This window comes from Oncorhynchus tshawytscha, linkage group LG29 (genome assembly GCF_018296145.1).
Source record: "Oncorhynchus tshawytscha isolate Ot180627B linkage group LG29, Otsh_v2.0, whole genome shotgun sequence".
In the NCBI taxonomy this organism is placed as follows: Eukaryota; Metazoa; Chordata; class Actinopteri; order Salmoniformes; family Salmonidae; genus Oncorhynchus; species Oncorhynchus tshawytscha.
Genome location: NC_056457.1, coordinates 24108337 through 24130906, shown reverse-complemented (window position 1 = coordinate 24130906; position 22570 = coordinate 24108337). Strand labels below are relative to the sequence as shown.

General features: G+C 47.1%; 2 protein-coding genes across 6 annotated transcripts in view; both read right to left on the bottom strand.

Annotated features, from left to right (window-relative positions):
* The window catches only part of LOC112227495 (phospholipid-transporting ATPase IB), a 139069-nt gene extending 123860 nt beyond the window's left edge, over window positions 1-15209 (bottom strand). For 2 of the 3 annotated variants that reach the window (XM_042308838.1, XM_042308840.1), the window contains exon 1: window positions 14981-15209. In XM_042308838.1, the coding sequence (XP_042164772.1) occupies window positions 14981-15023 (43 nt within the window). In that variant the 5' untranslated portion in view covers window positions 15024-15209. The remainder of the gene's footprint in view (window positions 1-14980) is intronic. The other variant, XM_042308837.1, reaches the window with a different exon arrangement.
* A 464-nt stretch (window positions 15210-15673) lies between these two features.
* LOC112227710 (E3 ubiquitin-protein ligase RNF6) lies at window positions 15674-22487 on the bottom strand. Of its 3 annotated transcripts, none has more exons than XM_024392534.2 (4): window positions 22373-22487; window positions 20357-20512; window positions 19634-19756; window positions 15674-19435 (listed from the first exon to the last, which is right to left on the bottom strand). In XM_024392534.2, exons 1-4 carry the CDS (start codon window positions 22485-22487, stop codon window positions 17556-17558), a joined length of 2274 nt encoding a protein of 757 aa, XP_024248302.2. In that variant the 3' UTR covers window positions 15674-17555. The 3 variants fall into 3 exon arrangements, with proteins under 3 accessions (XP_024248302.2, XP_042164472.1, XP_024248303.2); XM_042308538.1 differs by lacking the exon at window positions 22373-22487 and adding an exon at window positions 21591-21737; XM_024392535.2 differs by lacking the exon at window positions 22373-22487 and adding an exon at window positions 21353-21554.
* Window positions 22488-22570: the final 83 nt, after the last annotated feature.

The window sequence follows — 22570 nt, the reverse complement described above, 5'->3', positions numbered from 1 at the left end:
AGGCTTACTCATCTTGTTGGCTAACGAAAAGTAAATGTGGACAGTTCTAATATCTTCAATATGCGCCTCGGAAATGGATAGGACACGTGGATGGATGTGTATGTCTAAAAAAGGCATTACAGCCACACAAGGGGATTGCGCCGGGAAATCCGAGGTATTATCAAGTGCTTGTCAAATTGTGAATGAGAGACTGATGAAGTGTGTACATCCTGCACAGAAAAACAAAGCAGAGCTCATGCCTTTCATGCAACTTTTTTCAAATCATCATTAGAGTCACATCATGCAGCCTTAGAATGTATTAAAAATCTAAACTTATAGCCCAACATTTGTATCACAACTAACATTACATAAATAACTCTAAATAAGCATTTTGGGGTCCCTGTTTCTTTGTTAACTGCTCAACAATGAATAGCCGCATGTGCGCACTCCCTCAAATCGTTTGGAGAAGATATCCTTTCTATTTTATTCAGCTTTGTTCAGTTGTATTCTTCATACTATAAAATAATGCCATGGAATTCTAAGCTAATCTTGTCTGCTAAATGAACCAGTGTAGCCCACAGCCATATGGCATAGCCAGATCAGGACCTGACATAAAGACAACTCAAGAGTATGCTATTCTGTTCTTCTGAAATAGACTACATTTTCTTCATATCATGTTTCTTTAGACCAGTCTAAAATAAATAATGGATTTATTGTGAAGGTGTAGTCTATATTACATGGATTTTAGACTTTTAAAAAAGTAGATTTTCCAAAGGTCTGCATCAGTGGAAGCCAAGAGATGCTAAATGTGTTTATGTTAATTAACGGTCAATTACCGTGAGACCAGCAGTTATATGCTTGACAATCACAGGCTAACTACATTTTGTGACCGCTACAGTCCTAATTATGATGTCCACCAATTGAATGTGACAGTCAGATAGCAACGCTCAGTGTTTCTTGTTTTGGCTTATGGTTTTGACTATCTGTAAAACAGGCATACAAAGTCAGTCATGTGACTAAAAATAAGCAAACTACAAATTCAGACAGCCCACTTGAAGGTCACACCCTCTGAAAACTTCTTGGTGAATCGGAGGTTCCCCCATCGCCCCCCAGTCTCCCTGTGTTGATTCGTTGCCCCTCCCATTACAGGAAAGCATTACCTACAGAGCAGCGCCGTCTGACCATCTGACCCCTACGAGGTTCCATGGCTGTCCCTGTTCCTAAGGTGACCTCTAGCCAGGTCGTTTACTTCCTGGTCAAGGTTGATCTGCAGGTCTGCTGGAGTGGCCAGTGGGTCCAGTTACCAAGACGATGGAGTGAACAATTAGTAGAGGAGTGAAAGCCTCTTTCCTACAGCACAAGCTGGAGTAGTAATCCTCTCTCTGTCTGCTCTGCAACTTCCTCTACCTGCTAATCCATACACTGATAATCCAACAGGTGAGACCAGAGACAGGATAATACATTTATACCTAATCACATATACTGTACTGTTCACGCATGCACAGACACACACTTACACTCCCATACACACATTCACACAAAGCTAAAAAAAAAAAATATTAGTGGCAATGCATTTACACATGCAATGGCCCAACATGCAGTTAACTACTCGCCTGCTCACCCTCTCACTCACTCTCACCCAACCCAACAGTCAACCGAAACACATGCATGCATCTATGTACATGGTTAATTCATGCCATGTGCATACACATGGGTCACAAGTAAATGTGCTTTATTTACATATGCAGTTGAAGTCAGAAGTTTACATACACTTAGGTTGGAGTCATTAAAACTAGTTTTTAAACCACTCCACAAATGTCTTGTTAACAAACTATAGTTTTGGCAAGTCGGTTAGGACATCTACTTTGTGCATGACACAAGTCATTTTTCCAACAATTGTTTACAAACAGATTATTTCACTGTATCAGAATTCCAGTCGGTCAGAAGTTGACATACAGTAAGTTGACTGTGCCTTTAAACAGCTTGGAAAATTCCAGAAAATCATGTCATGGCTTTAGAAGCTTCTGATAGGCTAATTGACATCATTTGAGTCAATTGGAGGTGTACCTGTGGATGTATTTCAAGGCCTACCTTCAAACTCAGTGCCTCTTTTCTTGACATCATGGGAAAGTCAAAAGAAATTAGCCAAGACCTCAGAAAAAATATTGTAGACCTCCAACCAAGTCTGGTTCACCCTTGGGAGCAATTTCCAAATGCCTGAAGGTACCACGTTCATCTGTACAAACAATAGTACGCAAGTAGTAACACCATGGGACCACGCAGCCGTCATACCGTTCAGGAAGGAGACGCGTTCTGTCTCCTAGAGATGAACGTACTTTGGTGCGAAAAGTGCAAATCAATCCCAGAACAACAGCAAAGGACCTTGTGAAGGTGCTGGAGGAAACAGGTACAAAAGTATCTGTATCCACAGTAAAATGAGTCCTACATCGACATAACCTAAAAGGCCGCTCAGCAAGGAAGAAACCACTGCTCCAAAACTGCCATAAAAAAGCCAGACTACGGTTAGCAACTGCACATGGGGACAAAGATCAGATTTTTTTGGAGAAATGTCCTCTGGTCTGATGAAAAAAAAAATAGAACTGTTTGGCCATAATGACCATCATTATGTTTGGAGGAAAAAGAGGGAGGCTTGCAAGCCGAAGAACACCATCTCAACCGTGAAGCACGGGGGTGGCAGCATCATGTTGTGGGGGTGCTTTGCTGCAGGAGGGACTGGTGCACTTCACAAAATAGATGGCATCATGAAGCAGGAAAATGATGTGGACATATTGAATATTGAAGAAACATCTCCAAGACATCAGTCAGGAAGTTAAAACTTGATCGCAAATGGATCTTCCAAATGGACAATGACCCCATCCATACAGTACATCCAAAGTTGTGGCAAAATGGCTTAAGGACAACAAAGTCAAGGTATTGGAGTGGCCATCACAAAGCCCTGACCTTAATCCTATAGACAATTTGTGGGCAGAACTGAAAAAGCGTGTTCGAGCAAGGAGGCCTACAAACCTGACTCAGTTACACCAGCTCTGTCAGGAGGAATGGGCCAAAATTCACCCAACTTATTGTGGGAAGCTTGTGGAAGGCTACCTGAAATGTTTGATCCAAGTTAAACAATTGAAAGGCAATGCTACCAAATACTAATTGAGTGTATTTAAACGTCTGACCCACTGGGAATGTGATGAAAGAAATAAAAGCAGAAATAAATCATTCTCTCTACTATTTTTCTGACATTTCACATTCTTAAAATAAAGTGGTGATCCTAACTGACCTAAGACGGAATTTTTACGAGGATTAAATGTGAAAAACTTACTTTAAATGTATTTGGCTAAGGTGTATGTAAACTTCCGACTTCAACTGTATGTGACCATGTTCTTGTGTGTGTTTTGTGTGTCTTTCGATATGTGTACAAGATCTTGCAGAGTGAATACATGGTGGTTTATACAGTATGTGTATATGTGATCGTATGTCAAGTCTATTTACTACGAGCACATAAAGTCACTGTGCAGACAGGCAGACCAGCCTAGTCCAGCGTTCACCAGCCCTGGTCCTAGAAAGTTGTGTCTCTAGTATCAGGGTTTAGTGACCACCACTGTGCTCTAGTCCAGGGTTGGGGTTCATTTTCAATTGAAATTCACTCCTTGAATTGATTGGCCCCGACCGCTGCTCTAGTCATTAAAGGTTACTATTCCAGTGCACGCACTAGTGAACTCCAAGCAGTGAGGGGTGCCAGCCAGGCCAGCCTGTGAACTCCAAGCAGTGAGGGGTGCCAGCATGGCCAGCCTGTGAACTCCAAGCAGTGAGGGGTGCCAGCCTGGCCAGCCTGTGAACTCCAAGCAGTGAGGGGTGCCAGCCTGTGAACTCCAAGCAGTGAGGGGTGTTACGCACGCCTCTATGAAGAGGGAACGCAACACCCTGCTACAACTAAACTCTCCGTGAAGCGAAAAAGGTATGGACTGTAGGTGCAAGTAAGAATGACAACAGGCAGAATGTGGTACCGTTTACAAGGACTTTATTCCTTTACACGGTAATATGGGGAAAAGGGGCTGGACGGAACCAAAGCAAAGAAAGTAAATCTCAAAGCCCCCCCCTCTCCTATTTTACCTGCCTACCCACTACTTACCTAATTTAGCACCACCTGGTGCCCTAACCAAAATACAAGGGGTGGTCCGCCCAGGTCTTACCTAGTGTGTCTAGACAGCGAATATGCTACGGGTATATGTATGCCCGCGGGCCTCTTGCCTAAGCACTCCCTAGGTGCCTTCCCCTTTCCCCCTGGGAACAAATGAAACAGAATATTAAACAATTTCAAACAAACTAAGAAACAAAAGGATGTCAAATAAGCTCTATCTGAGCAACAAACTCACAGAACATACCACTTTCCAGCAAAATCAACCTCTATCACAATCAATCTCAGCAATCCCTACCTCCAGCAATCCCTACCTCCAGCAATCCCTACCTCCAGCAAAATCCCTACCTCCAGCAAAATCTCTACCTCCAGCAAAATCCCTACCTCCAGCAAAATCCCTACCTCCAGCAAAATCCCTACCTCCAGCAAAATCCCTACCTCCAGCAAAATCCCTACCTCCAGCAAAATCCCTACCTCCAGCAAAATCCCTACCTCCAGCAAAATCCCTACCTCCAGCAAAATCCCTACCTCCAGCAAAATCCCTACCTCCAGCAAAATCCCTACCTCCAGCGCAATCCCTACCTCCAGCGCAATCCCTACCTCCAGCGCAATCCCTACCTCCAAAAAGAAGAGATCCTCCCCCCTGAACAGAACACTGGCTTTTATATAGTGTCAGAAGGAATGGGTAATTGGAGACAGCTGCGTCTTGACGAGGGGGCGGGGTCAGCTCTCCAATTAGCCCTGGAGTCGACCAATCAGCTGCTTGAGGGATTTCAGGAAGCCATTTCCTGAAATAAACACATGCAAATACACAATCTACAACACATAATCTGGGGAACGTAACACGCCCACCACAAAAATTGCAAACCTAGTTTTGCAATAATAAATGCCAACGTATCCCCAGTTAGTAAACCCGTGATAGAGCGTCAGCAACCACATTCGCCGAACCCTTCACATAAGCTATCTGTACATTATATCTTTGCACAATCAGAGCCCACCGCATAAGGCGGCAGTTCTGGTTGTACATTTGTTTCAAGAACACCAACGGATTATGGTCTGTGAAGACCACTACAGGCAAGGCACTGGAGCCCACATATACCTCAAAGAACTGTAAGGCAAGCAATAAAGCCAGCGTCTCTTGTTCGATTGTAGAGTACCTTGACTGACACGAGTTGAATTTACGGGAGAAGAAACTGACGGGCCGATCCACTCCGTCTTCATCTTCCTGTAAGAGAACCGCACCCACCCCCATAATACTAGCATCTACCTCCAACTTAAAAGGTTTGTCAAAGTTGGGGGCGGCAAGCACTGGGGCACTACAAAGTAGCGCTTTAGCGGACTCAAAAGCGTAGTTACAGTCCTTGGACCACTTGAATGGTACCTTGGGACTAAGCAGAGATGAAAGGGGAGCTACTACCGTCGAGAAATTCTTACAGAATGTACGATAGTACCCTACCATCCCTAGGAATCTGCGCAACTGGCGGCGAGTAGTGGGAGCAGGAAAGGCAACAATTGCTTTGCCAGTTACTGGGCGCACTTGACCTCGTCCCACTTGTTTCCCTAAGTCAGTCACTGTAGCCTTCCCAAACTCACACTTGGCCAAATTGAGGGTTAAAGAAGCCTTCTCCAATCGCTGAAACACACTTTTCAAAGTGGAGAGATGATCAGACCAAGTAGACGAATGAATCACCACATCGTCAAGGTACGCAGTACAATTTGGCACATCTTCAAACACAATGTTAACTAGCCGCTGAAAAGTAGCAGGTGCATTACACATGCCAAAGGGCATCACAGTGTATTGTACAAAGTTATCTGGCGTAACAAAAGCCGATATGTCAGAAGCTCGAGAGGTCAGAGGCACCTGCCAATAACCTTTTAACAAATCTAACTTACTAACGTAAGCAGCAGAGCCTATTCTATCAATACAGTCATCTAAGCGAGGTAGAGGAAAAGAATCAGACTTTGTAACTGCATTTACGCGACGATAGTCCGTACATAAGCGGGACGTACCGTCAGGCTTAGGAACAAGAATACATGGAGAACTCCAGGAGCTGTTACTGGGTTTTGCCATGTCATTCTGTAATAAATAAGCTACCTCACTTTTCATTACCTCTCTTTTCTTAGCATTAACCCGGTACGGATGCTGACGTATAGGAACAGCGTTCCCCACATCCACGTCATGTTCCAAGATGGATGTGCGACTTGGAATGTCCTGAAACACACTGAGAAAACTGTTTATCAATAGGATAAGATCCTTAGTTTGATCATTATCCAAATGTTCCATTTGAGAGGGTAACTTCTTCAGCATCTCTGAATTACATAGGCGTTCACCTTGCTGTAATGTATGGCGTAACTCCAACCCGTCCTCCTTATCCTCATCTAGGTCCCAGCCAGGCTTCAGCACCACCGCAGCCACACTGGAGACGGCGGGCTGGACCGGCTTACCTGAGGAGCTGTCGGGAGAATCACGCACATAATATGTTTTCAGCATGTTAACATGACACACACGGGAAGAACGCCTTCGATCTGGTGTCTTTATCACATAATTGGTGTCATTGAGTTTCTTTTCCACCAGATATGGTCCAGAAAAACGTGCTGACAGAGATGAGCCAGGGATTGGCAACAAAACTAAAACTTGATCCCCTGGTGCAAATGAACGGCCAACAGCCTTTTTGTCATAATGCAACTTCATGCGTTTTTGAGACGAGGAGAGAGAGTTTTGGGCTAACGCACATGCGGCGTGCAGTCTCTCCCGCATCTTACTGACATAATCCAACACATTTTTAGGGGCGCTACTGGGTGTAGGAGATAAGATATGCTCCTTCAAAACTTTCAGCGGACCCCGTGGGGTGTGTCCAAACACAAGGTCAGCAGGGCTGAACCCTAAGGACTCTTGTATCGTTTCCCTTATAGCAAATAGGACAAAGGGCACCCCCTCATCCCAATCAGTACTGGTATCCATACAATACTTGCGTAGCATTGCCTTCAGTGTCTGATGCCAGCGTTCTAGAGCTCCTTGACTCTCTGGATGATACGGACTGGAGACCTGATGGGAAATACACAATGTCTTTAACACATTTGAAAACAGTTTAGACATGAAGTTGGATCCCTGATCAGTTTGGATTACTTTAGGGAGTCCAAACGTAGAGAAGAACTTCACCAGTGCCTTCACCACAGTCTTAGCCGTTATAGTACGGAGAGGAATAGCCTCTGGGTATCGAGTAGCACTGCACATTATTGTTAGTAGGAACTGGTTACCTGACCTGGTTTTCGGCAATGGACCTACACAATCAATTATCACTCTTTCAAACGGTTCCCCTACCACAGGAATCGGGCAGAGTGGCGCTCGTGGAACTGTTTGATTCACTTTCCCAGTGAGTTGACATGTGACATGTTTTACAAAATTGGACCACGTCAGACTTCAAACCTGGCCAGAAGAAATGACGAAGGACCCGGTTATAGGTCTTTGTGATCCCCAAGTGTCCAAACCACGCCTGGTCATGGGCGAGTGACAGCACCTGCTGTCGGAACGGTGTAGGAACAACCACTTGACACACTTCACTCCAGTCATTAATGGTGTCATGAGATGCCCATTTACACATCAAAACTCCTGCTTCCATAAAGTAGGCAGTCTGTCTAGTTTTAGCTTCCTCAATGGAAATTACCGAAGCAAAACACTTGCGAAGACTGGTGTCTTCTTTTGACATTCAATCACCTTCTCAGGGGTGACAGACAAAAGAATGTCATGTAATTGGGGCGCGATTTCGTTTTCCCCTGCCTTAGTTTTTACGGGGTAAAAACTGTCGGCAATGCAGAAGGAATACTCAGTGCATTGTCTTCTACCTCAACATTCTCAAAAATAGAACTAGCCAAATCCACCACATCTCCTAGCTTGCGAGATTGTGCCCTCGTTAACACACAAGCAGGAAAACATGTGGAAATGCTTGAACCAATTTCTCATCTGTAGTTCTGATTTCTGGGTTGTCTACTACCTCTAACACAGGAGTGACATTACCACCAGCAATATCATTCCCTAGTAGCAATTTTACTCCTGATACTGGCAGTGTAGACACTACACCAACACGGAAACGTCCTGATACCAAGTCTGACACTAAGTGGACCCAGTGTAATGGTACAGGTACGGTTTTTGTCTCTATCCCCTGTAATATGACATGTGAGCCACAATACGTTTCAGGAGACCAGGGTAAAGCATCAGTAATGATTACTGACTGCGCCGCCCGGTGTCACGTAGGATTTGGATAGGCTTTTGATCAGTTGGTTCTCCTGTTAAGGAAACATAACCGGCAGAGATAAACGGAGCATAGACAGGATCCGGTTTCTCAAATGCTGAGTCAATATCTCGATCCAATGGACGATCCAAAGACTTGACTAAACCCAAACTTCTCATTTTTGGGGACGGTGACTGGGACCGTTTCGGTTTATTTTTCAAAACTGGGCAGTCCGCAATCACGTGACCCTTTTGGTGACAGTAATAACATTCACGGATTTCTTGAAAAGGCTTAGGGTTGTTAGAGGAAAAGCGACCTGAACGAGGAACTGATGACGTAATCGTCCGGCCTTCAAAACATGGAGCACCAAAGACAGTCTTGTGTGTCAAAGCGTACTCATCTGCCAACACTGCTGCTTGGGCCAATGTCACCACTTTCTGTTCATTTAAATGAACTACAAGTCTATCTGGGAGGTTGCTTTTAAAGTCCTCCAACAGCATCATCTCCCGAATATCAGCAAAGGTGTTAGCTTTGCTGGCTGAACACCAACGACTAAACAGAGACCCTTTGTCCCTAGCAAATTCAACAAATGTACGGCGAGACGTTTTTTTGTGGTTCCTGAAGCGCTGCCTATAAGCTTCAGGCACCAACTCATAAGCCCGCAACACGGTAGTTTTAACTGTATCGTAATGTAAACTGTCTTCCAGGGAGAGAGCAGCTACTACTTCCTGGGCTTTCCCAGACAATTTACATTGTAACAGAAGCGGCCAAACCTCGAGTGGCCAATGCAGCGCAGCGGCCACACGCTCAAACGCAGAGAAATAATAATCAACTTCCGACTCTCGGAATGGAGGGACTAAAGCTATGTTTTTACTCACATCGAAGTGGGCTTGATGATGAGCAGCTTGTGGAGTCACACTGGAGCCAGCATCTAGCTCCAGTTGTCGGATCCTCACCTCCTTGTCAGCTTCTATTTTCCTAATTTCAAGTTCAAAATTCATCTGTCTCTCTTTATCTTTTTGCTCCATTTCTAACCGAGCCAGCCTCACCTTCAGCCTAGCAGTCCCATCTGAACGACCCGAAGCAGAAGATAAAGGATCGAATCGGGGCAATGTAAAGGGGGTACGAGGAACCCCTTCCTCTGCCCTGTCCTCCGACTTGGCATCAGAAGGTCTACCCGTCTCCTCTCCTTGCAATGAGAGAATCCGTTCTCTCACTAAACCCTCCCTGACTAGCACCAAAAGCTCAGCCTTTAGGGCTTTCTCAGGGAATACAAATCCATAATGGTCAGCTATAGCTACAAGGTCTACTTTACGAAACCTCACCAAACAATCAATAGAGGGCGCTTCGAAAAACTTGGAGATGGCTGAGGCAGCCATCTTTTACAATGCAGTCTACTGAACACACTAACTAAACAAGTCATCCAAACTCACAACCTACCATCACACCTCAATCACTAACCACAGAGAGAGCTCAGAGCAGCAGGGTCCGGTGGGTTTAATGGAAAGATCCCGGATGAGCCCCCATTATGTTACGCACGCCTCTATGAAGAGGGAACGCAACACCCTGCTACAACTAAACTCTCTGTGAAGCGAAAAAGGTATGGACTGTAGGTGCAAGTAAGAATGACAACAGGCAGAATGTGGTACCGTTTACAAGGACTTTATTCCTTTACACGGTAATATGGGGAAAAGGGGCTGGACGGAACCAAAGCAAAGAAAGTAAATCTCAAAGCCCCCCTCCTATTTTACCTGCCTACCCACTACTTACCTAATTTAGCACCACCTGGTGCCCTAACCAAAATACAAGGGGTGGTCCGCCCAGGTCTTACCTAGTGTGCCTAGACAGCGAATATGCTACGGGTATATGTATGCCCGTGGGCCTCTTGCCTAAGCACTCCCTAGGTGCCTTCCCCTTCCCCCCTGGGAACAAATGAAACAGAATATTAAACAATTTCAAACAAACTAAGAAACAAAAGGATGTCAAATAAGCTCTATCTGAGCAACAAACTCACAGAACATACCACTTTCCAGCAAAATCAACCTCTATCACAATCAATCTCAGCAATCCCTACCTCCAGCAAAATCTCTACCTCCAAAAAGAAGAGATCCTCCCCCTGAACAGAACACTGGCTTTTATATAGTGTCAGAAGGAATGGGTAATTGGAGACAGCTGCGTCTTGACGAGGGGGCGGGGTCAGCTCTCCAATTAGCCCTGGAGTCGACCAATCAGCTGCTTGAGGGATTTCAGGAAGCCATTTCCTGAAATAAACACATGCAAATACACAATCTACAACACATAATCTGGGGAACGTAACAGGGGTGCCAGCCTGTGAACTCCAAGCAGTGAGGGGTGCCAGCCCCAGAAATCATGGAGCAGGCCACCAGCCATGGGACAGGAGACAAAGATAAAGGAGTAGGCCATCAGCCATGGGACAGGAGACAAAGATAAAGGAGTAGGCCACCAGCCATGGGACAGGAGACAAAGATAAAGGAGTAGGCCACCAGCCGTGGGACAGGAGACAAAGATAAGGGAGTAGGCCACCAGCCGTGGGACAGGAGACAAAGATAAGGGAGTAGGCCACCAGCCGTGGGACGGGAGACAAAGATAAGGGAGTAGGCCACCAGCCGTGGGACGGGAGACAAAGATAAGGGAGTAGGCCACCAGCCGTGGGACAGGAGACAAAGATAAGGGAGTAGGCCACCAGCCGTGGGACGGGAGAAAAAGATAAGGCAGTAGGCCACCAGCCGTGGGACGGGAGACAAAGATAAGGGGCCAGTAGGCCAAAGATAAGGGAGTAGGCCAGCCGTGGGACAGGAGACAATGATAAGGGAGTAGGCCACCAGCCGTGGGACGGGAGAAAGATAAGGCAGTAGGCCACCAGCCGTGGGACGGGAGACAAAGATAAGGGAGTAGGCCACCAGCCGTGGGACAGGAGACAAAGATAAGGGAGTAGGCCACCAGCCGTGGGACAGGACGAGACAAATATAAGGGAGTAGGCCACCAGCCGTGGGACGGGAGACAAAGATAAGGGAGTAGGCCACCAGCCGTGGGACAGGAGACAAATATAAGGGAGTAGACCACCAGCCGTGGGACGGGAGACAAAGATAAGGGAGTAGGCCACCAGCCGTGGGACGGGAGACAAAGATAAGGGAGTAGGCCACCAGCCGTGGGATGGGAGACAAAGATAAAGGAGTAGGCTCACTGCTTGGGACGGGAGAGAACAACACAGAGAGTCAGTCACGCAATGCCACTATTGTCCTGGGCTGGCCACACACAACAACACACGTGTGAGTAAGTAATCGATGTGTGTGTGTGTAGGTGAGTTCAGGTGTGAGTCTAGAAGAGGCAATTGACTGTGTGTGTGTGTGTGTGTGTGTGTGTGTGTGTGTGTGTGTGTGTGTGCCTGCGTGTTTATGTAGACTGTGTGTGTGTTTCTACTTGTGAATGCTGTTGGAATGTCGTTGACATTGTCTTGAGTCCCATGACGGTTGTACAACAGTGCTCCTCTGTGGCCAACTGATCACATTGCCTCCTGAAGCTTTTCTGGAGCTCATCATATTTGTTCCCTAGACTGACCGTGCCAGCCACACATCCATCCATAGAGAGCATTCATTCCCCAAATGGTATCCTTAACAACCTAGCAGCCATTACAGCCAGGAATTATACACTATATATAACAAAGGTATGTGGATACCCATTCAAATGAGTTGATTTGGCTATATCAGCAACACCCGTTGCTGACAGGTGCATAGTATCGAGCATACAGCCATGCAATCTCCATAGACAAACATTGGCAGTAGAATGGCCTTACTGAATAGCTCAGTGACTTGCAACGTGGCACCGTCATAGGATGCCACCATTTGTCAAATTTCTGCCCTGCTAAAGCTTCCCCGGTCAACTGGAAGTGCTGTCATTTTGAAGTGTAAACGTCTTGGAGCAACAACGGCACATCCGCGAACTGGTAGGCCACATAAGCTCACAGAATGGGCCCGCCGAGTGCTGAAGCCTGTAGCCCGTAAAAATCATCTGTCCTCAGTTGAAACACTCACTACGGAGATCCAATCTGCTTCTCGAAATGGGTTTCCATGGCCGGGAAGCTGCACACAAGCCTAAGATCACCATGCGCAATGCCAAGCGTCGGCTGGAGTGGTGTAAAGCTTGCCGCCATTGGACTCTGGAGCAGTGGAAATGCGTTCTCTGGAGTGATGAATCACACTTCACCATCTGGTAGTAAGATTTTGGCAGATGTCAGGAGAAAGCTACCTGCCCCAATGCATAGTGCCAACTGCAAAGTTTGGTGGAGGAGGAATAATGGTCTGGGGCTGTTTTTTATGGTTCAGGCCCCTTAGTTCCAATGAAGGGAACTCTTAACGCTACAGCATACAATGACATTCTAGACGATTCTGTGCTTCCCACTTTGTGGCAACAGTTTGGGGAAGGCCCTTTCCTGTTTCAGCATGTGCACGGGGGTATTGTCAAAGCGAGGTCCATACATAAATATTTTTGTCAAGATAGGTGTGGAAGAACTTGACTGGCCTACACAGAGCCCTGACCTCAATCCCATTGGGATGAATTGTAACGCAGACTGCGAGCCAGGTCTAATCGCCCAACATCAGCGCCCGACAGCACTAATGCTCTTGTGGCTGAATGGAAGCAAGTCCCCGGCAGCAATGTTCCAACATCTAGTGGAAAGTCTTCCCAGAAGAGTGAAGGCTGATATGATGTAGCAGCAAAGGGGGACCAACTCCATATTAATGCCCATGATTTTGGAATGAGATGTTCCAAGAGAAGGTGTCCATATACTTTTGGTCATGTAGTGTATGTCCCCAGAAAGACCCGCCTCAGACACACAGACAATAGCCTGATTTATATCATTATATCTTTATACATGGTAAACAAACCAAACTTCTCTGGGGACTATACACACACAGAATAGTAATGCGGTGGCAGGTATCCTGGCGGTTAGGAGCATTGGGAAAGTAACCAAAAGGTTGCTGGATCAAATCCCGAGCAAGGCAATTAACCCTAATTGCTCCTGGGTAGCTGTCAATATTGTCTGACCCCTGACCCCACTCTCTGAGTGTGTCTCAGGGAGAGTGGGATATGCAAAAACCACATTCCCATCTCACACCTTACAGGTTACTCACTTGTACATACAATATATAATCAGTGAAGAACTGTCAACATCTCCCTTAAATGTCACTGGGGGGGTCCGTTAATAGGTCTATAGGGATAGTATGAGTGTTTGTTCCCGGATGTATTGTCCTGTCTTGACTCCTGGGTCCTGACTGTCCTTATTAACCCAGAGTAAAAGTACTTTTCTGTCAATATCAGCTTTCCCTGGAGTCTCTCACTAGAACCTGTTGGAGGAAAAACATTCAGTCACACACAAACACCCGCCACAATGCACTTGTGCCAGTTAATTGTGCCAGTCACTCAAGGTCATTCAGCCACATGCATACCCTCTTCCAGGACAATTGCTGCATCAAACCTGCCCCAACTATCTCCCAAAACCCTGACCTCCTCCTCTCTAATCCCTGCAGCCTTGACCCAAAACCTCTTATAGCTGTCACTCCCGACATGGTCAAAACGCCAATAATCATGCTAGGATTTTCCGTGTGTACATAGGCTAGAGTCCGTGGATAAAATAAGTATGCGCTGTGCGGGGAGTACTGTGCAATGATGCTTTCTGCTGTCCCTGTAACGCATAGAGGGCAAAAGCGCATCTGTGACGCATTGTTTTTTTTCGGGGACAAAAGCGCAATGAATAGCCCCAAAAGACCGATCACTATTCTGCACCAGTATACAGGCCCAGATAATGTCTCTATTATGTAGACTAAACTAGCACAGATGTCGTGTTCAACTGTGTGGGTCCCGCGTGACCTTAACAGGTGAGATGGCCTTCCCGCTAGGGGCTTAGAATAAGATCCCTTAGTCACGTTGCCTTTAAGTAACGACTGTGTTAAACAACGGGCTCTCCCACCGTGCCGAACTGTGGGCAGTTATGTGTTCTCGGACTAAAGTTTGTCCTGTCCTGACAGTTTGCACTCTTCACACCATTAACCCATTCGCCCTGGGAAAGTAAATCGATTCCGTGGACAAATAGCCTACATAGGCATTTCTGTAGGCTAGTCTATTACGTGCGCATGAACGAGTGCGCGCACTGTTTAAAGTGAGGACATGACATCTCGGTCCCCGCTAACCTACACTAACCTCGTCTCCATCTACCGGTATTTACTGAATTATTTTTGCACAGCATAATTACGCACAGTACGCTACGCTATACAAAGCATTCGACACTGACTCAGTTGAAGCGCTGAGCCCACAATCCGAGTCAGTCCATGCCAATAGAAAATTAGCCCTGCACTGACTGTGTAGCCTATGACAGGGTGCACCGCCTCCGTGCCGCAGTCCTGGGATAAACAAGGCCATCCCAACCCCTATAGTCCCAATAATATAGCCTAAAGCACATATATATAATAGGCCAGATTGCACAAATTGTCAATAGAATCAATCAATCAGTCCTCGTCGCAATGTTTATGTCGCTGCCAGTTCGACCCCTATAAATACCCATGGAGCTGTAGACTACAGTACATGCGTCGTCCCCTCTAGCCACGCTTACCGCCCTCGCTGTGGATCTTCTTCGATCGCGGGTTGAAATACATCCTGAACTTGTGCGGTTCTGTATCAGGCTGGAAGATGGCGTCCGGGGCACCGGCATGCTAGTGGCTCACTGTCACAGCGGGGAATGCGAGCACGGGACAAGGCTGCATTCGCTCGGAGATGAATCATAACCGACCAGTAGGACGAGGGACAGTGGTGGGTCGATTCAGCAGCGACGAGGGCGCGCATAGATGCCATGTGTTCGTGCGGCTTCGTCCTCAGCCAAACTCACAAAAAGGCTAACCTCGTTCCTTCGTTCAGACTCACTTTGCTTCCACTGGATATGCATGTAGCCAATGTGTGCCATAAATTAATAGTCTAACATGTCATGTGTAAAAAATAACCTAGTAACGCAGTAGCCATAGGCTGCAGGAGGCCAACACTGCAGAGCTAGGTTAAATAGCATGCTAAATGGATATAGGGAATATGACTTAGCACTATGGTTATTTAATATTTGGATATTTAAAAAATGAAGTGTTACATTAATCTAATTTCATAGGCCTATGAGTAATTTGTAGCCTAAGGAGAGAGAAAGTTAAATTAAAGACAGGGAGAGAAACCATCACACTGGGTTATGTCGTGTCATAGGAGAAGATGTGGATAAAACCAGTGGTTTTGTGTGAGGAACACAAACACAGTCACACAAAATAACTCCAGGCATAACAAAGCTGTATTTAATTCCATTGTTAAGGAGCAGAGAAGAAAACCCTTGTATATTTATATTACACAGTAACAGAACACATTAATCTTAACAGTTTGTTTTAATCTCATCACATAACAATAAGTATTCAATATCTCAAAGGATGTTTTTGATCTCATTAAATAGGAACAGAATAAATACTAAATTCTGAATTCGATGGCCACAAACCCTCCCACTCGGTCTTAGATTAACATTCAGGTGACTGATTAATGCTGCTAAATCATATGACATTCTGTTTTGTCACTTCCTTCAGCTCTAACACACACACACTTATTCATCACACTCACAGCTCCACAATGCACGTACGCTCAGATTCTGCAGTATACAAAGAGCAATATTACCCAATTATCACACCCCTGTCTCATGGGTCTGCATGACAAAGGTCAGGATTCAAATGACAGAAAACCCCTGCCCTACCTGGACACCGATAACACTGGCCTCCAGTTCTCACCATGTTGTACTGTGGTGAATGCTGCCCCTGGTGGTAACATGGTGATACTGCATGCAGGAAAAGCCAATTGAGATCTAGGCCAGGCTAATGGAGGAAGAAATCTGTTGTTCACTGATCTGAAAGGATTGGACAGATATAGAAAATGGTTGAGTGGTGCCGGAACCATTTTGCTTTCACCTATTCATTCCTTTCAGGTTTGTGAACATGGAAATCAGGCCATGACAGGCAGGTGCTACCAGAACTGGGACTTTAAAACACAGACGTTAAAGGAATGGGAGGTGATGAACTACTTTTTGATTACTGGGGTATCTCTAGGAGGCCGAGGGTAGAGGGACAGAATACTACTGAGCAGATACTCTATTTCCCAACAGAGGAACTAATCATTGATGCCAAGGAGTAAACAAGGGAGAAAGAACAGCACTATAATGTTTTAACATGTAACTATGAAAAACAGTCCTTCCTTCCCTCCATGTTATTGCACAACTCCTAGTCTAGCATCAACATTATTGGCCTGTCTCTGTAACAGACAAGTTCTACTACAAGTGCTTGCTGCTAAATCACACACTTTCCTGATAATCCTTTTCTTTAGATGTTTCTTTCGGACTTGGGGTACTAATATTTTAGTGTCAAAGGCTGTAACGGAATGAAATGTTGAACATCCACTGTGGATCGGTGGGGTTCGATGGCTAGGTTGAAATATACTGAACAGGTGGGCAAACAACAGGATCCTTGGGACCAAGTGAAAACTCATTCAAAAGTCAGGATACACGACAGCCTCTGTCCACACAATGTCAAATCATAGAGGACACTTTGAAAGGAATGTCGGGGCTTTAAAATGGAAGATTCCAATATTAGCTTTAACTTAAAATGGCTGTTTCCTGCTTCTGATTAAAAATGCAATGCGACTGAGGACTTTCTCTTCTGAACCCCAAAACACAGGAGGCGGTGACATATTTACACGTTCTCAACCAAATCAAGTCCAGAGATGTGTCTGACTGATTACTGTAGTCTGGTTGTGACAGGGTGATGTCACAGCACATCAGGTAGAGGAGCAGCAGCTGGCTATAGTAGCTCATTAGCATAAGTCCTATCTTTACATGTGGACCTCAGTGACATCATGACAGAGTGGCCAAACAGAAACAAGGAGGGGGAAAAAAAAGTGCTGAAAATAAAATACTTCTAAAAAAATAAAGCTTTGTTAATTCTCTGCATTTATAGTCCCCCCCCCCCCTCAATGGATAGCGCAATGATAAATGAAAACATTAAAGCGCTATGTACATGCACCGTCCACTCCGCTCGGGCATGCTCAGTTCAGCCAACAGGTGGCAAGGTGTAGCTGGTGGCGGTCTAGGGTCAGGGGGTTCTAGGGATCTCAGGGCAGGGTCAGTCCTGGTGCACAGGGAGGATGGGCTGCCTGCAGATGGGGCAGGTGTTGTTTTCAGAGAGCCAGCGGTCAATGCAGTGGATGTGGAACTCGTGGGCGCAGGGCAGGCGGCGCAGCTTATTCCCCTGGGCATACTCATTAATGCAGACGCTGCAGGCGCGCCCCGCCTCTCCCTCCAGGCTAGCCTGGCCATAGGTGCGCGTGGCCAGATTATCGATCTGCTCTTTGGTCAGGCCACGAGGGTGCTCCTCGTCCTCCTCATCGTTGAGCAGAAAGAAGTGGGCCAGACGCAGGATGGGCAGTGTGCCGTTTTCCACGAGGTTGTTTGTGTCCCTGCTCGTCGGCCGACCCTCATTGGGGGTAGGGACTCCACCGGCACCGCCGTCACTCCCGACTAATCTCTCCTGGCCTCCTTCCTCCTCAGCCCCTGCCACTCCCTCGGTCTCCATCTCCACCCCTCCTGCCTGACCTTCCACCCCAGTTCCACTCTCGTTGCCATGGTAGGCCTGTGTGGTGGTGTTTGCGTTGGGTCCAGCAGGGTCCTGGTGACCTGGCGTGCCCCCGGTGGTCTCAGAGTCAGCCTCCGTCTCCATGAGGGAGCTGAGCTCTCCGAAGCCGGTCATGATCTGTCTGAGGATGGAGCGCAGGGCGGTGGAGCTGGGCTCCCCCAGGCCCGTCTCACTGATCCTCCTCAGAGGGATCCGGATGGTGCTGACGTAGGTCCGGATCCCGGCCCGCTCCGAGCGGGAGATGGTGCGCCGGAAGCCTCCACTGTCACTCTCGAAGGTGACGGTATTCTCAGCAGCGCGGGCCCGGGAGCGGGTACGGCTGGCGATGCTGTCTCGGTCCCGGTTCTCTCCTGGTCGGATGCGACGCACCTGCAGGTCCAGCATGATGGTGGGATGGCGGCGTACCCCTCCGGCGCCCCCCGCCCCGGCCGTGTGTGCCTCTCCCTCCTGCTCCTCTGCCTCTGGAACAGGCTCTGATACTACAGCCGGCTCTGACACGGCTTCACCGGTCTCCATGGAGACAGAAGCAGTTCCGTTGCTGGGCTCGGCAGTGTGGATATTATTAGAGCCACCATTTCCACTCCCACCATTAGGGGATAAGGTAGCTGAGATAGGGGCGAGGTTTCTCTGAAGAGGGGAGCGGCTACGTCTCCTAGATGATCGGGAGGAAGTCCCACCTCCTGCCACAGCCCTGCGGGTCCGGCCGCGGGATCGAGTCCTGCTGCTGTGTGGCTCACGCCCCACAGACGCCCCCTGGGGGCCAGACTGGGGCGCTACACGGGGGCAGTCCAGGGTAGCAACCCCCTCCTCCTGCCTCTCCTCTTGGGAGGAAGCTCCGCTTGGGGACTGGAGCTGTGGAGGGCTGCTTTGATCCTGAAGGGTAGGGGGGGTGATGGGGAATGGGGGAGGTGGAGGGCTGTTGTACTCCTTAGAGCAGTAGGGGGACAGGGGTGAGGTGAAGGGTGCAGTAGTCAGAGGAGGGGTGGTAGTACTGCGTGTACGGCGGGTTTGAGCCCTCCTGCCCAGGGTTGCTCGAGGTGAGGGATAGGGGGAGGGCCGGGCAGGGGTGTAGGGTGAGGGGCGAGTGGAAGGGGAAGTGCGTATGGACGCTGTGGATGGAGGGGGGACAGGGGACAATTCTGAGGGGTCGGGGGTGTCACTGTGCTCCCCTGGTTCCGGCTGCTCATGGTTGATGTTGATCTCCAGGCTGAAGCGGAACTCTCCACTGTTGGGGTTGGTGCGGCTGACCGCGCGCCACGTCTGGTTGCCGCTCTGGCCGCTCCGTGTGGCATTCCCGGTTCGTCGGAAAGTGTTCAGCCACTCCAGCAGTGAGTCGCCATTAGATGTCTCTGCTCCCGGCTCAGCAGTACCTATACAGACAGTGGCTCGTTACTGAACTGAGTCAGTTGTAATTATCTAGTAATACGTCAGTACTATACAGCAGCAATTAGGTTATGAACCTTTTGAGAACCATTACATCCTGTCAAGTTTAGGTTATACAGGCTAGACCCTTTAGCATCCATTTCCTCCCCAATATTCCTTCCATGCCCCCCTCTCCTCCCCCTCACCGCTGCTCCCCTCCTCTTCTCCGGCCTCCGTATTTTGTGGGCGTGGTTCAGGTCGGGGCTGAGATGACACACGCTCCTTTGCCCCGTCCAGGCGCTGCCGTAGCTCCTCCGCTGTCACTTCACCTGGGGAATAACATGTCCCCTGTTAGGTCAAGATGGAGAGTGTATGATATGGGGTAGGTTATATGCTTCATTGTTGAGGGTCCAGTTCAGCCCTTAGTGGCCAACATGGAGCCATTATATTATAATGTGATATTACAAATGTTTGTGTTTTATTTTACCTTTAACTAGGCAAGTCAGTTAAGAACAAATTGTTATTTACAATGACGGCCTATATTAGATTGTATTAGCGAGTCTGCATTGGTGTATTGGGTTTGGACAGGGGTGGACAACTACGCCAATCCGAGGGCTGCAGTCCTGCTGGTTTTCGTTTCTCCATGGCATTAATTAGCGCCACTGATTGGCTAGGGGGACCGGGCACATAGCTGTCCTAATACAAATTAGCCTGTGATTTAAAAACATGGAGAAAACCAGCAACACCACTGCCCTGAGCGATTGGAGCTGTGCAGCCCTACATTATAGCGGGTTCTAGTGACGTCAGGTATTCTAGGTTCCTGGGGTTCTAGTGAGGTCAGGTGTTCTAGGCTCCTGGGGTTCTTGTGAGGTCAGGTGTTCTAGGCTCCTGGGGTTCTAGTGAGGTCAGGTGTTCTAGGTTCCTCTCACCAGGTGTGCCCAGCAGGTTGCTGTCTCTCATGAGGCGGTACTCTTCCTCGCTCAGATCGTTGATGAAGTGATAGTACGCCTCCTCCCTTCGAAGACGCTCCGCCTGACGCCGCCGCTCATCTCGCCCACCGGGAGGGTCCATCACCATGGAAACCGCTGGGGCACACGGAAGGGGTGATAGGGGTGTCAGAATTGTGGAACACCTGGCTGGATCTTACCAGGGCACTATTGTGATGCATCCATCTTTCAATCATTCTATACAACTAATGTACAAGTCACTGACACACTTGACAAGCATGGATTAGAACGAGGCTTTACTGATCATCCAATTCCCTGGGGAAAAACCGCAGTCCAATAGCTTGTGTCACGTGAAAGTAGGATTTACAGAAAGGCTATTACTCGATCAATGCAATTATGTGACTTTGCAACTCCCGTCGCCTTTACATTATTAAACCGGTTTCCGTGGCCAACCTTTAGCCATGAACGATGAAGTCAAAACAACAACTTCCATTTTGATGTGGAATAAGACATGGCCAGTAAGAGGTCGGCTGAGCTGACATAACAAAAATCTAACCTTCCCTGTTCCGACAGCTAGCTGGCTAACCTCCTTGGATTCATCAGAAAATCTCTATACAACAGCATCAATGCCACTGCGATAGACAGCAAAACATATTTCGTCGGCCGTAAATGTTGCAACAATCACGGTATTTGGAGCAATAATGCCGTCTCTACAAAGCATCATAATATAGTAGGCCATGTTGGAGAACACAGGAGGAGCAACAAAACTGACGTTGTCATCCTACTAGTTACCAATCACCGACCCAGGAATGATCACAGACACGTCGAGAGTCCAAACATTGCACTACGGAGGAGGGACATGACAAAGAAAAGTCGGGCACCATACAAACTGACTATGTAGAGGACAAAGAATCGTCACCTAACTATTGCAACAGAATTATATAAACGTCTACAACTACAAAAAAATCTTGTTCACACCTATACGCAGGTTTCACATTGCCTTTCAAAGCGGCGAGCTGTCATTTTGAATGCGCAACGCATTTGTTAGTTGCTGCCGACAGCTAACTAGCCATCTTCTGGTGAAAGGTTTGACCAATAAATAATACTTTTTTTTGACAAGCAACACACGAACAGAGTGCATACTATACTCAATCTAAACAGTGTCATTGGCTCGAGTAAATGGCAATGACAACGAAATTTAAAGGGATTGTTGTACCTGACACAGCAGCTGTAATATGGACGGGTTTGCTTTCCTCTCCGCTCTGATTACAATGTAGCCAAGATGGGACCACCTGTGCTACACTTCTCACCGTCTGACCAAACACTATCAATGTCAGATTAGTTCCTACCCAATGAAACCGCACGACTACGAGGATTAAAACAGCTAATTGTTGTGTTTCAATCAATGTATATATGTATTATTATTTGTTTAACTATGAAGACGACTGCTTTACGATTTTCAACAGGTTATTTTTCACAAATGTATTTTACAGAAAATCACGAAGTTTGATCATTTTTCTCCCCGCAGTCTGAATGATTCTAGAATGAGGTATATGTCATTTTCCAATGCAATTGGAAAATGACATAATTAAATGTTTTCGTTTGTCAATGTCTGTGCGCGTATCTTGACTAGTCTTTCTGCCTTTATTAGACGCCAGAATTGTCAAATTGTGGACATCCACATCAATGTATTATTAAGGAGAGGAGTAATTGCCATAAAATGTGAAGGGGGAACATTTTAAACTTGCTGCAGAGGTACCAAAGTTTTGAACAGAATACTATATATTTGTTTGTGTGAATTTTAGCCCCTTCACGTTACAAAGAGTTAAAGTCCACGTGGTGCTCTAAACACTTTTCTCCCGTCTCTTTCTGTACAGTCTACATAACGACATTTTACGACAAAGCCGTGCATGGAATTTCTGTTCTCCCCAGTGAGATACCGGTTGGAGAAACGCAGTAGCAAGAGAACACATAGAAGGGTTAGTATAGTTCCCATACCTGTCCCCTCCTCCCGGATAAGAATCCGGCATATTCTCTGGTACACATAAACCGAGCGGTTAGATGTGGAAACAGGGCTGAGGAGAGAGCGACCCGAGGGAAGGCAACTAAACATTCTAACCCGGGTTGTGAAGTAAGTTGCCTCCTAAGCGGCGCTTTAAAAGGAAGCAAAAGATAATTGACCAAAACAACAGAGAA

Bases quoted from the DNA above. Each gene is read 5' to 3' on its own strand.
- LOC112227710 (XM_024392534.2), bottom strand. From the start codon at position 22,487: ATGTTTAGTTGCCTTCCCTCGGGTCGCTCTCTCCTCAGCCCTGTTTCC. The intron at 19,757-20,356 runs GTGAGAGGAACC...GTTATTCCCCAG, and splicing joins CAACCTGCTGGGCACACCTG to GTGAAGTGACAGCGGAGGAG. The intron at 19,436-19,633 runs GTGAGGGGGAGG...CTGTCTGTATAG, and splicing joins AGAAGAGGAGGGGAGCAGCG to GTACTGCTGAGCCGGGAGCA.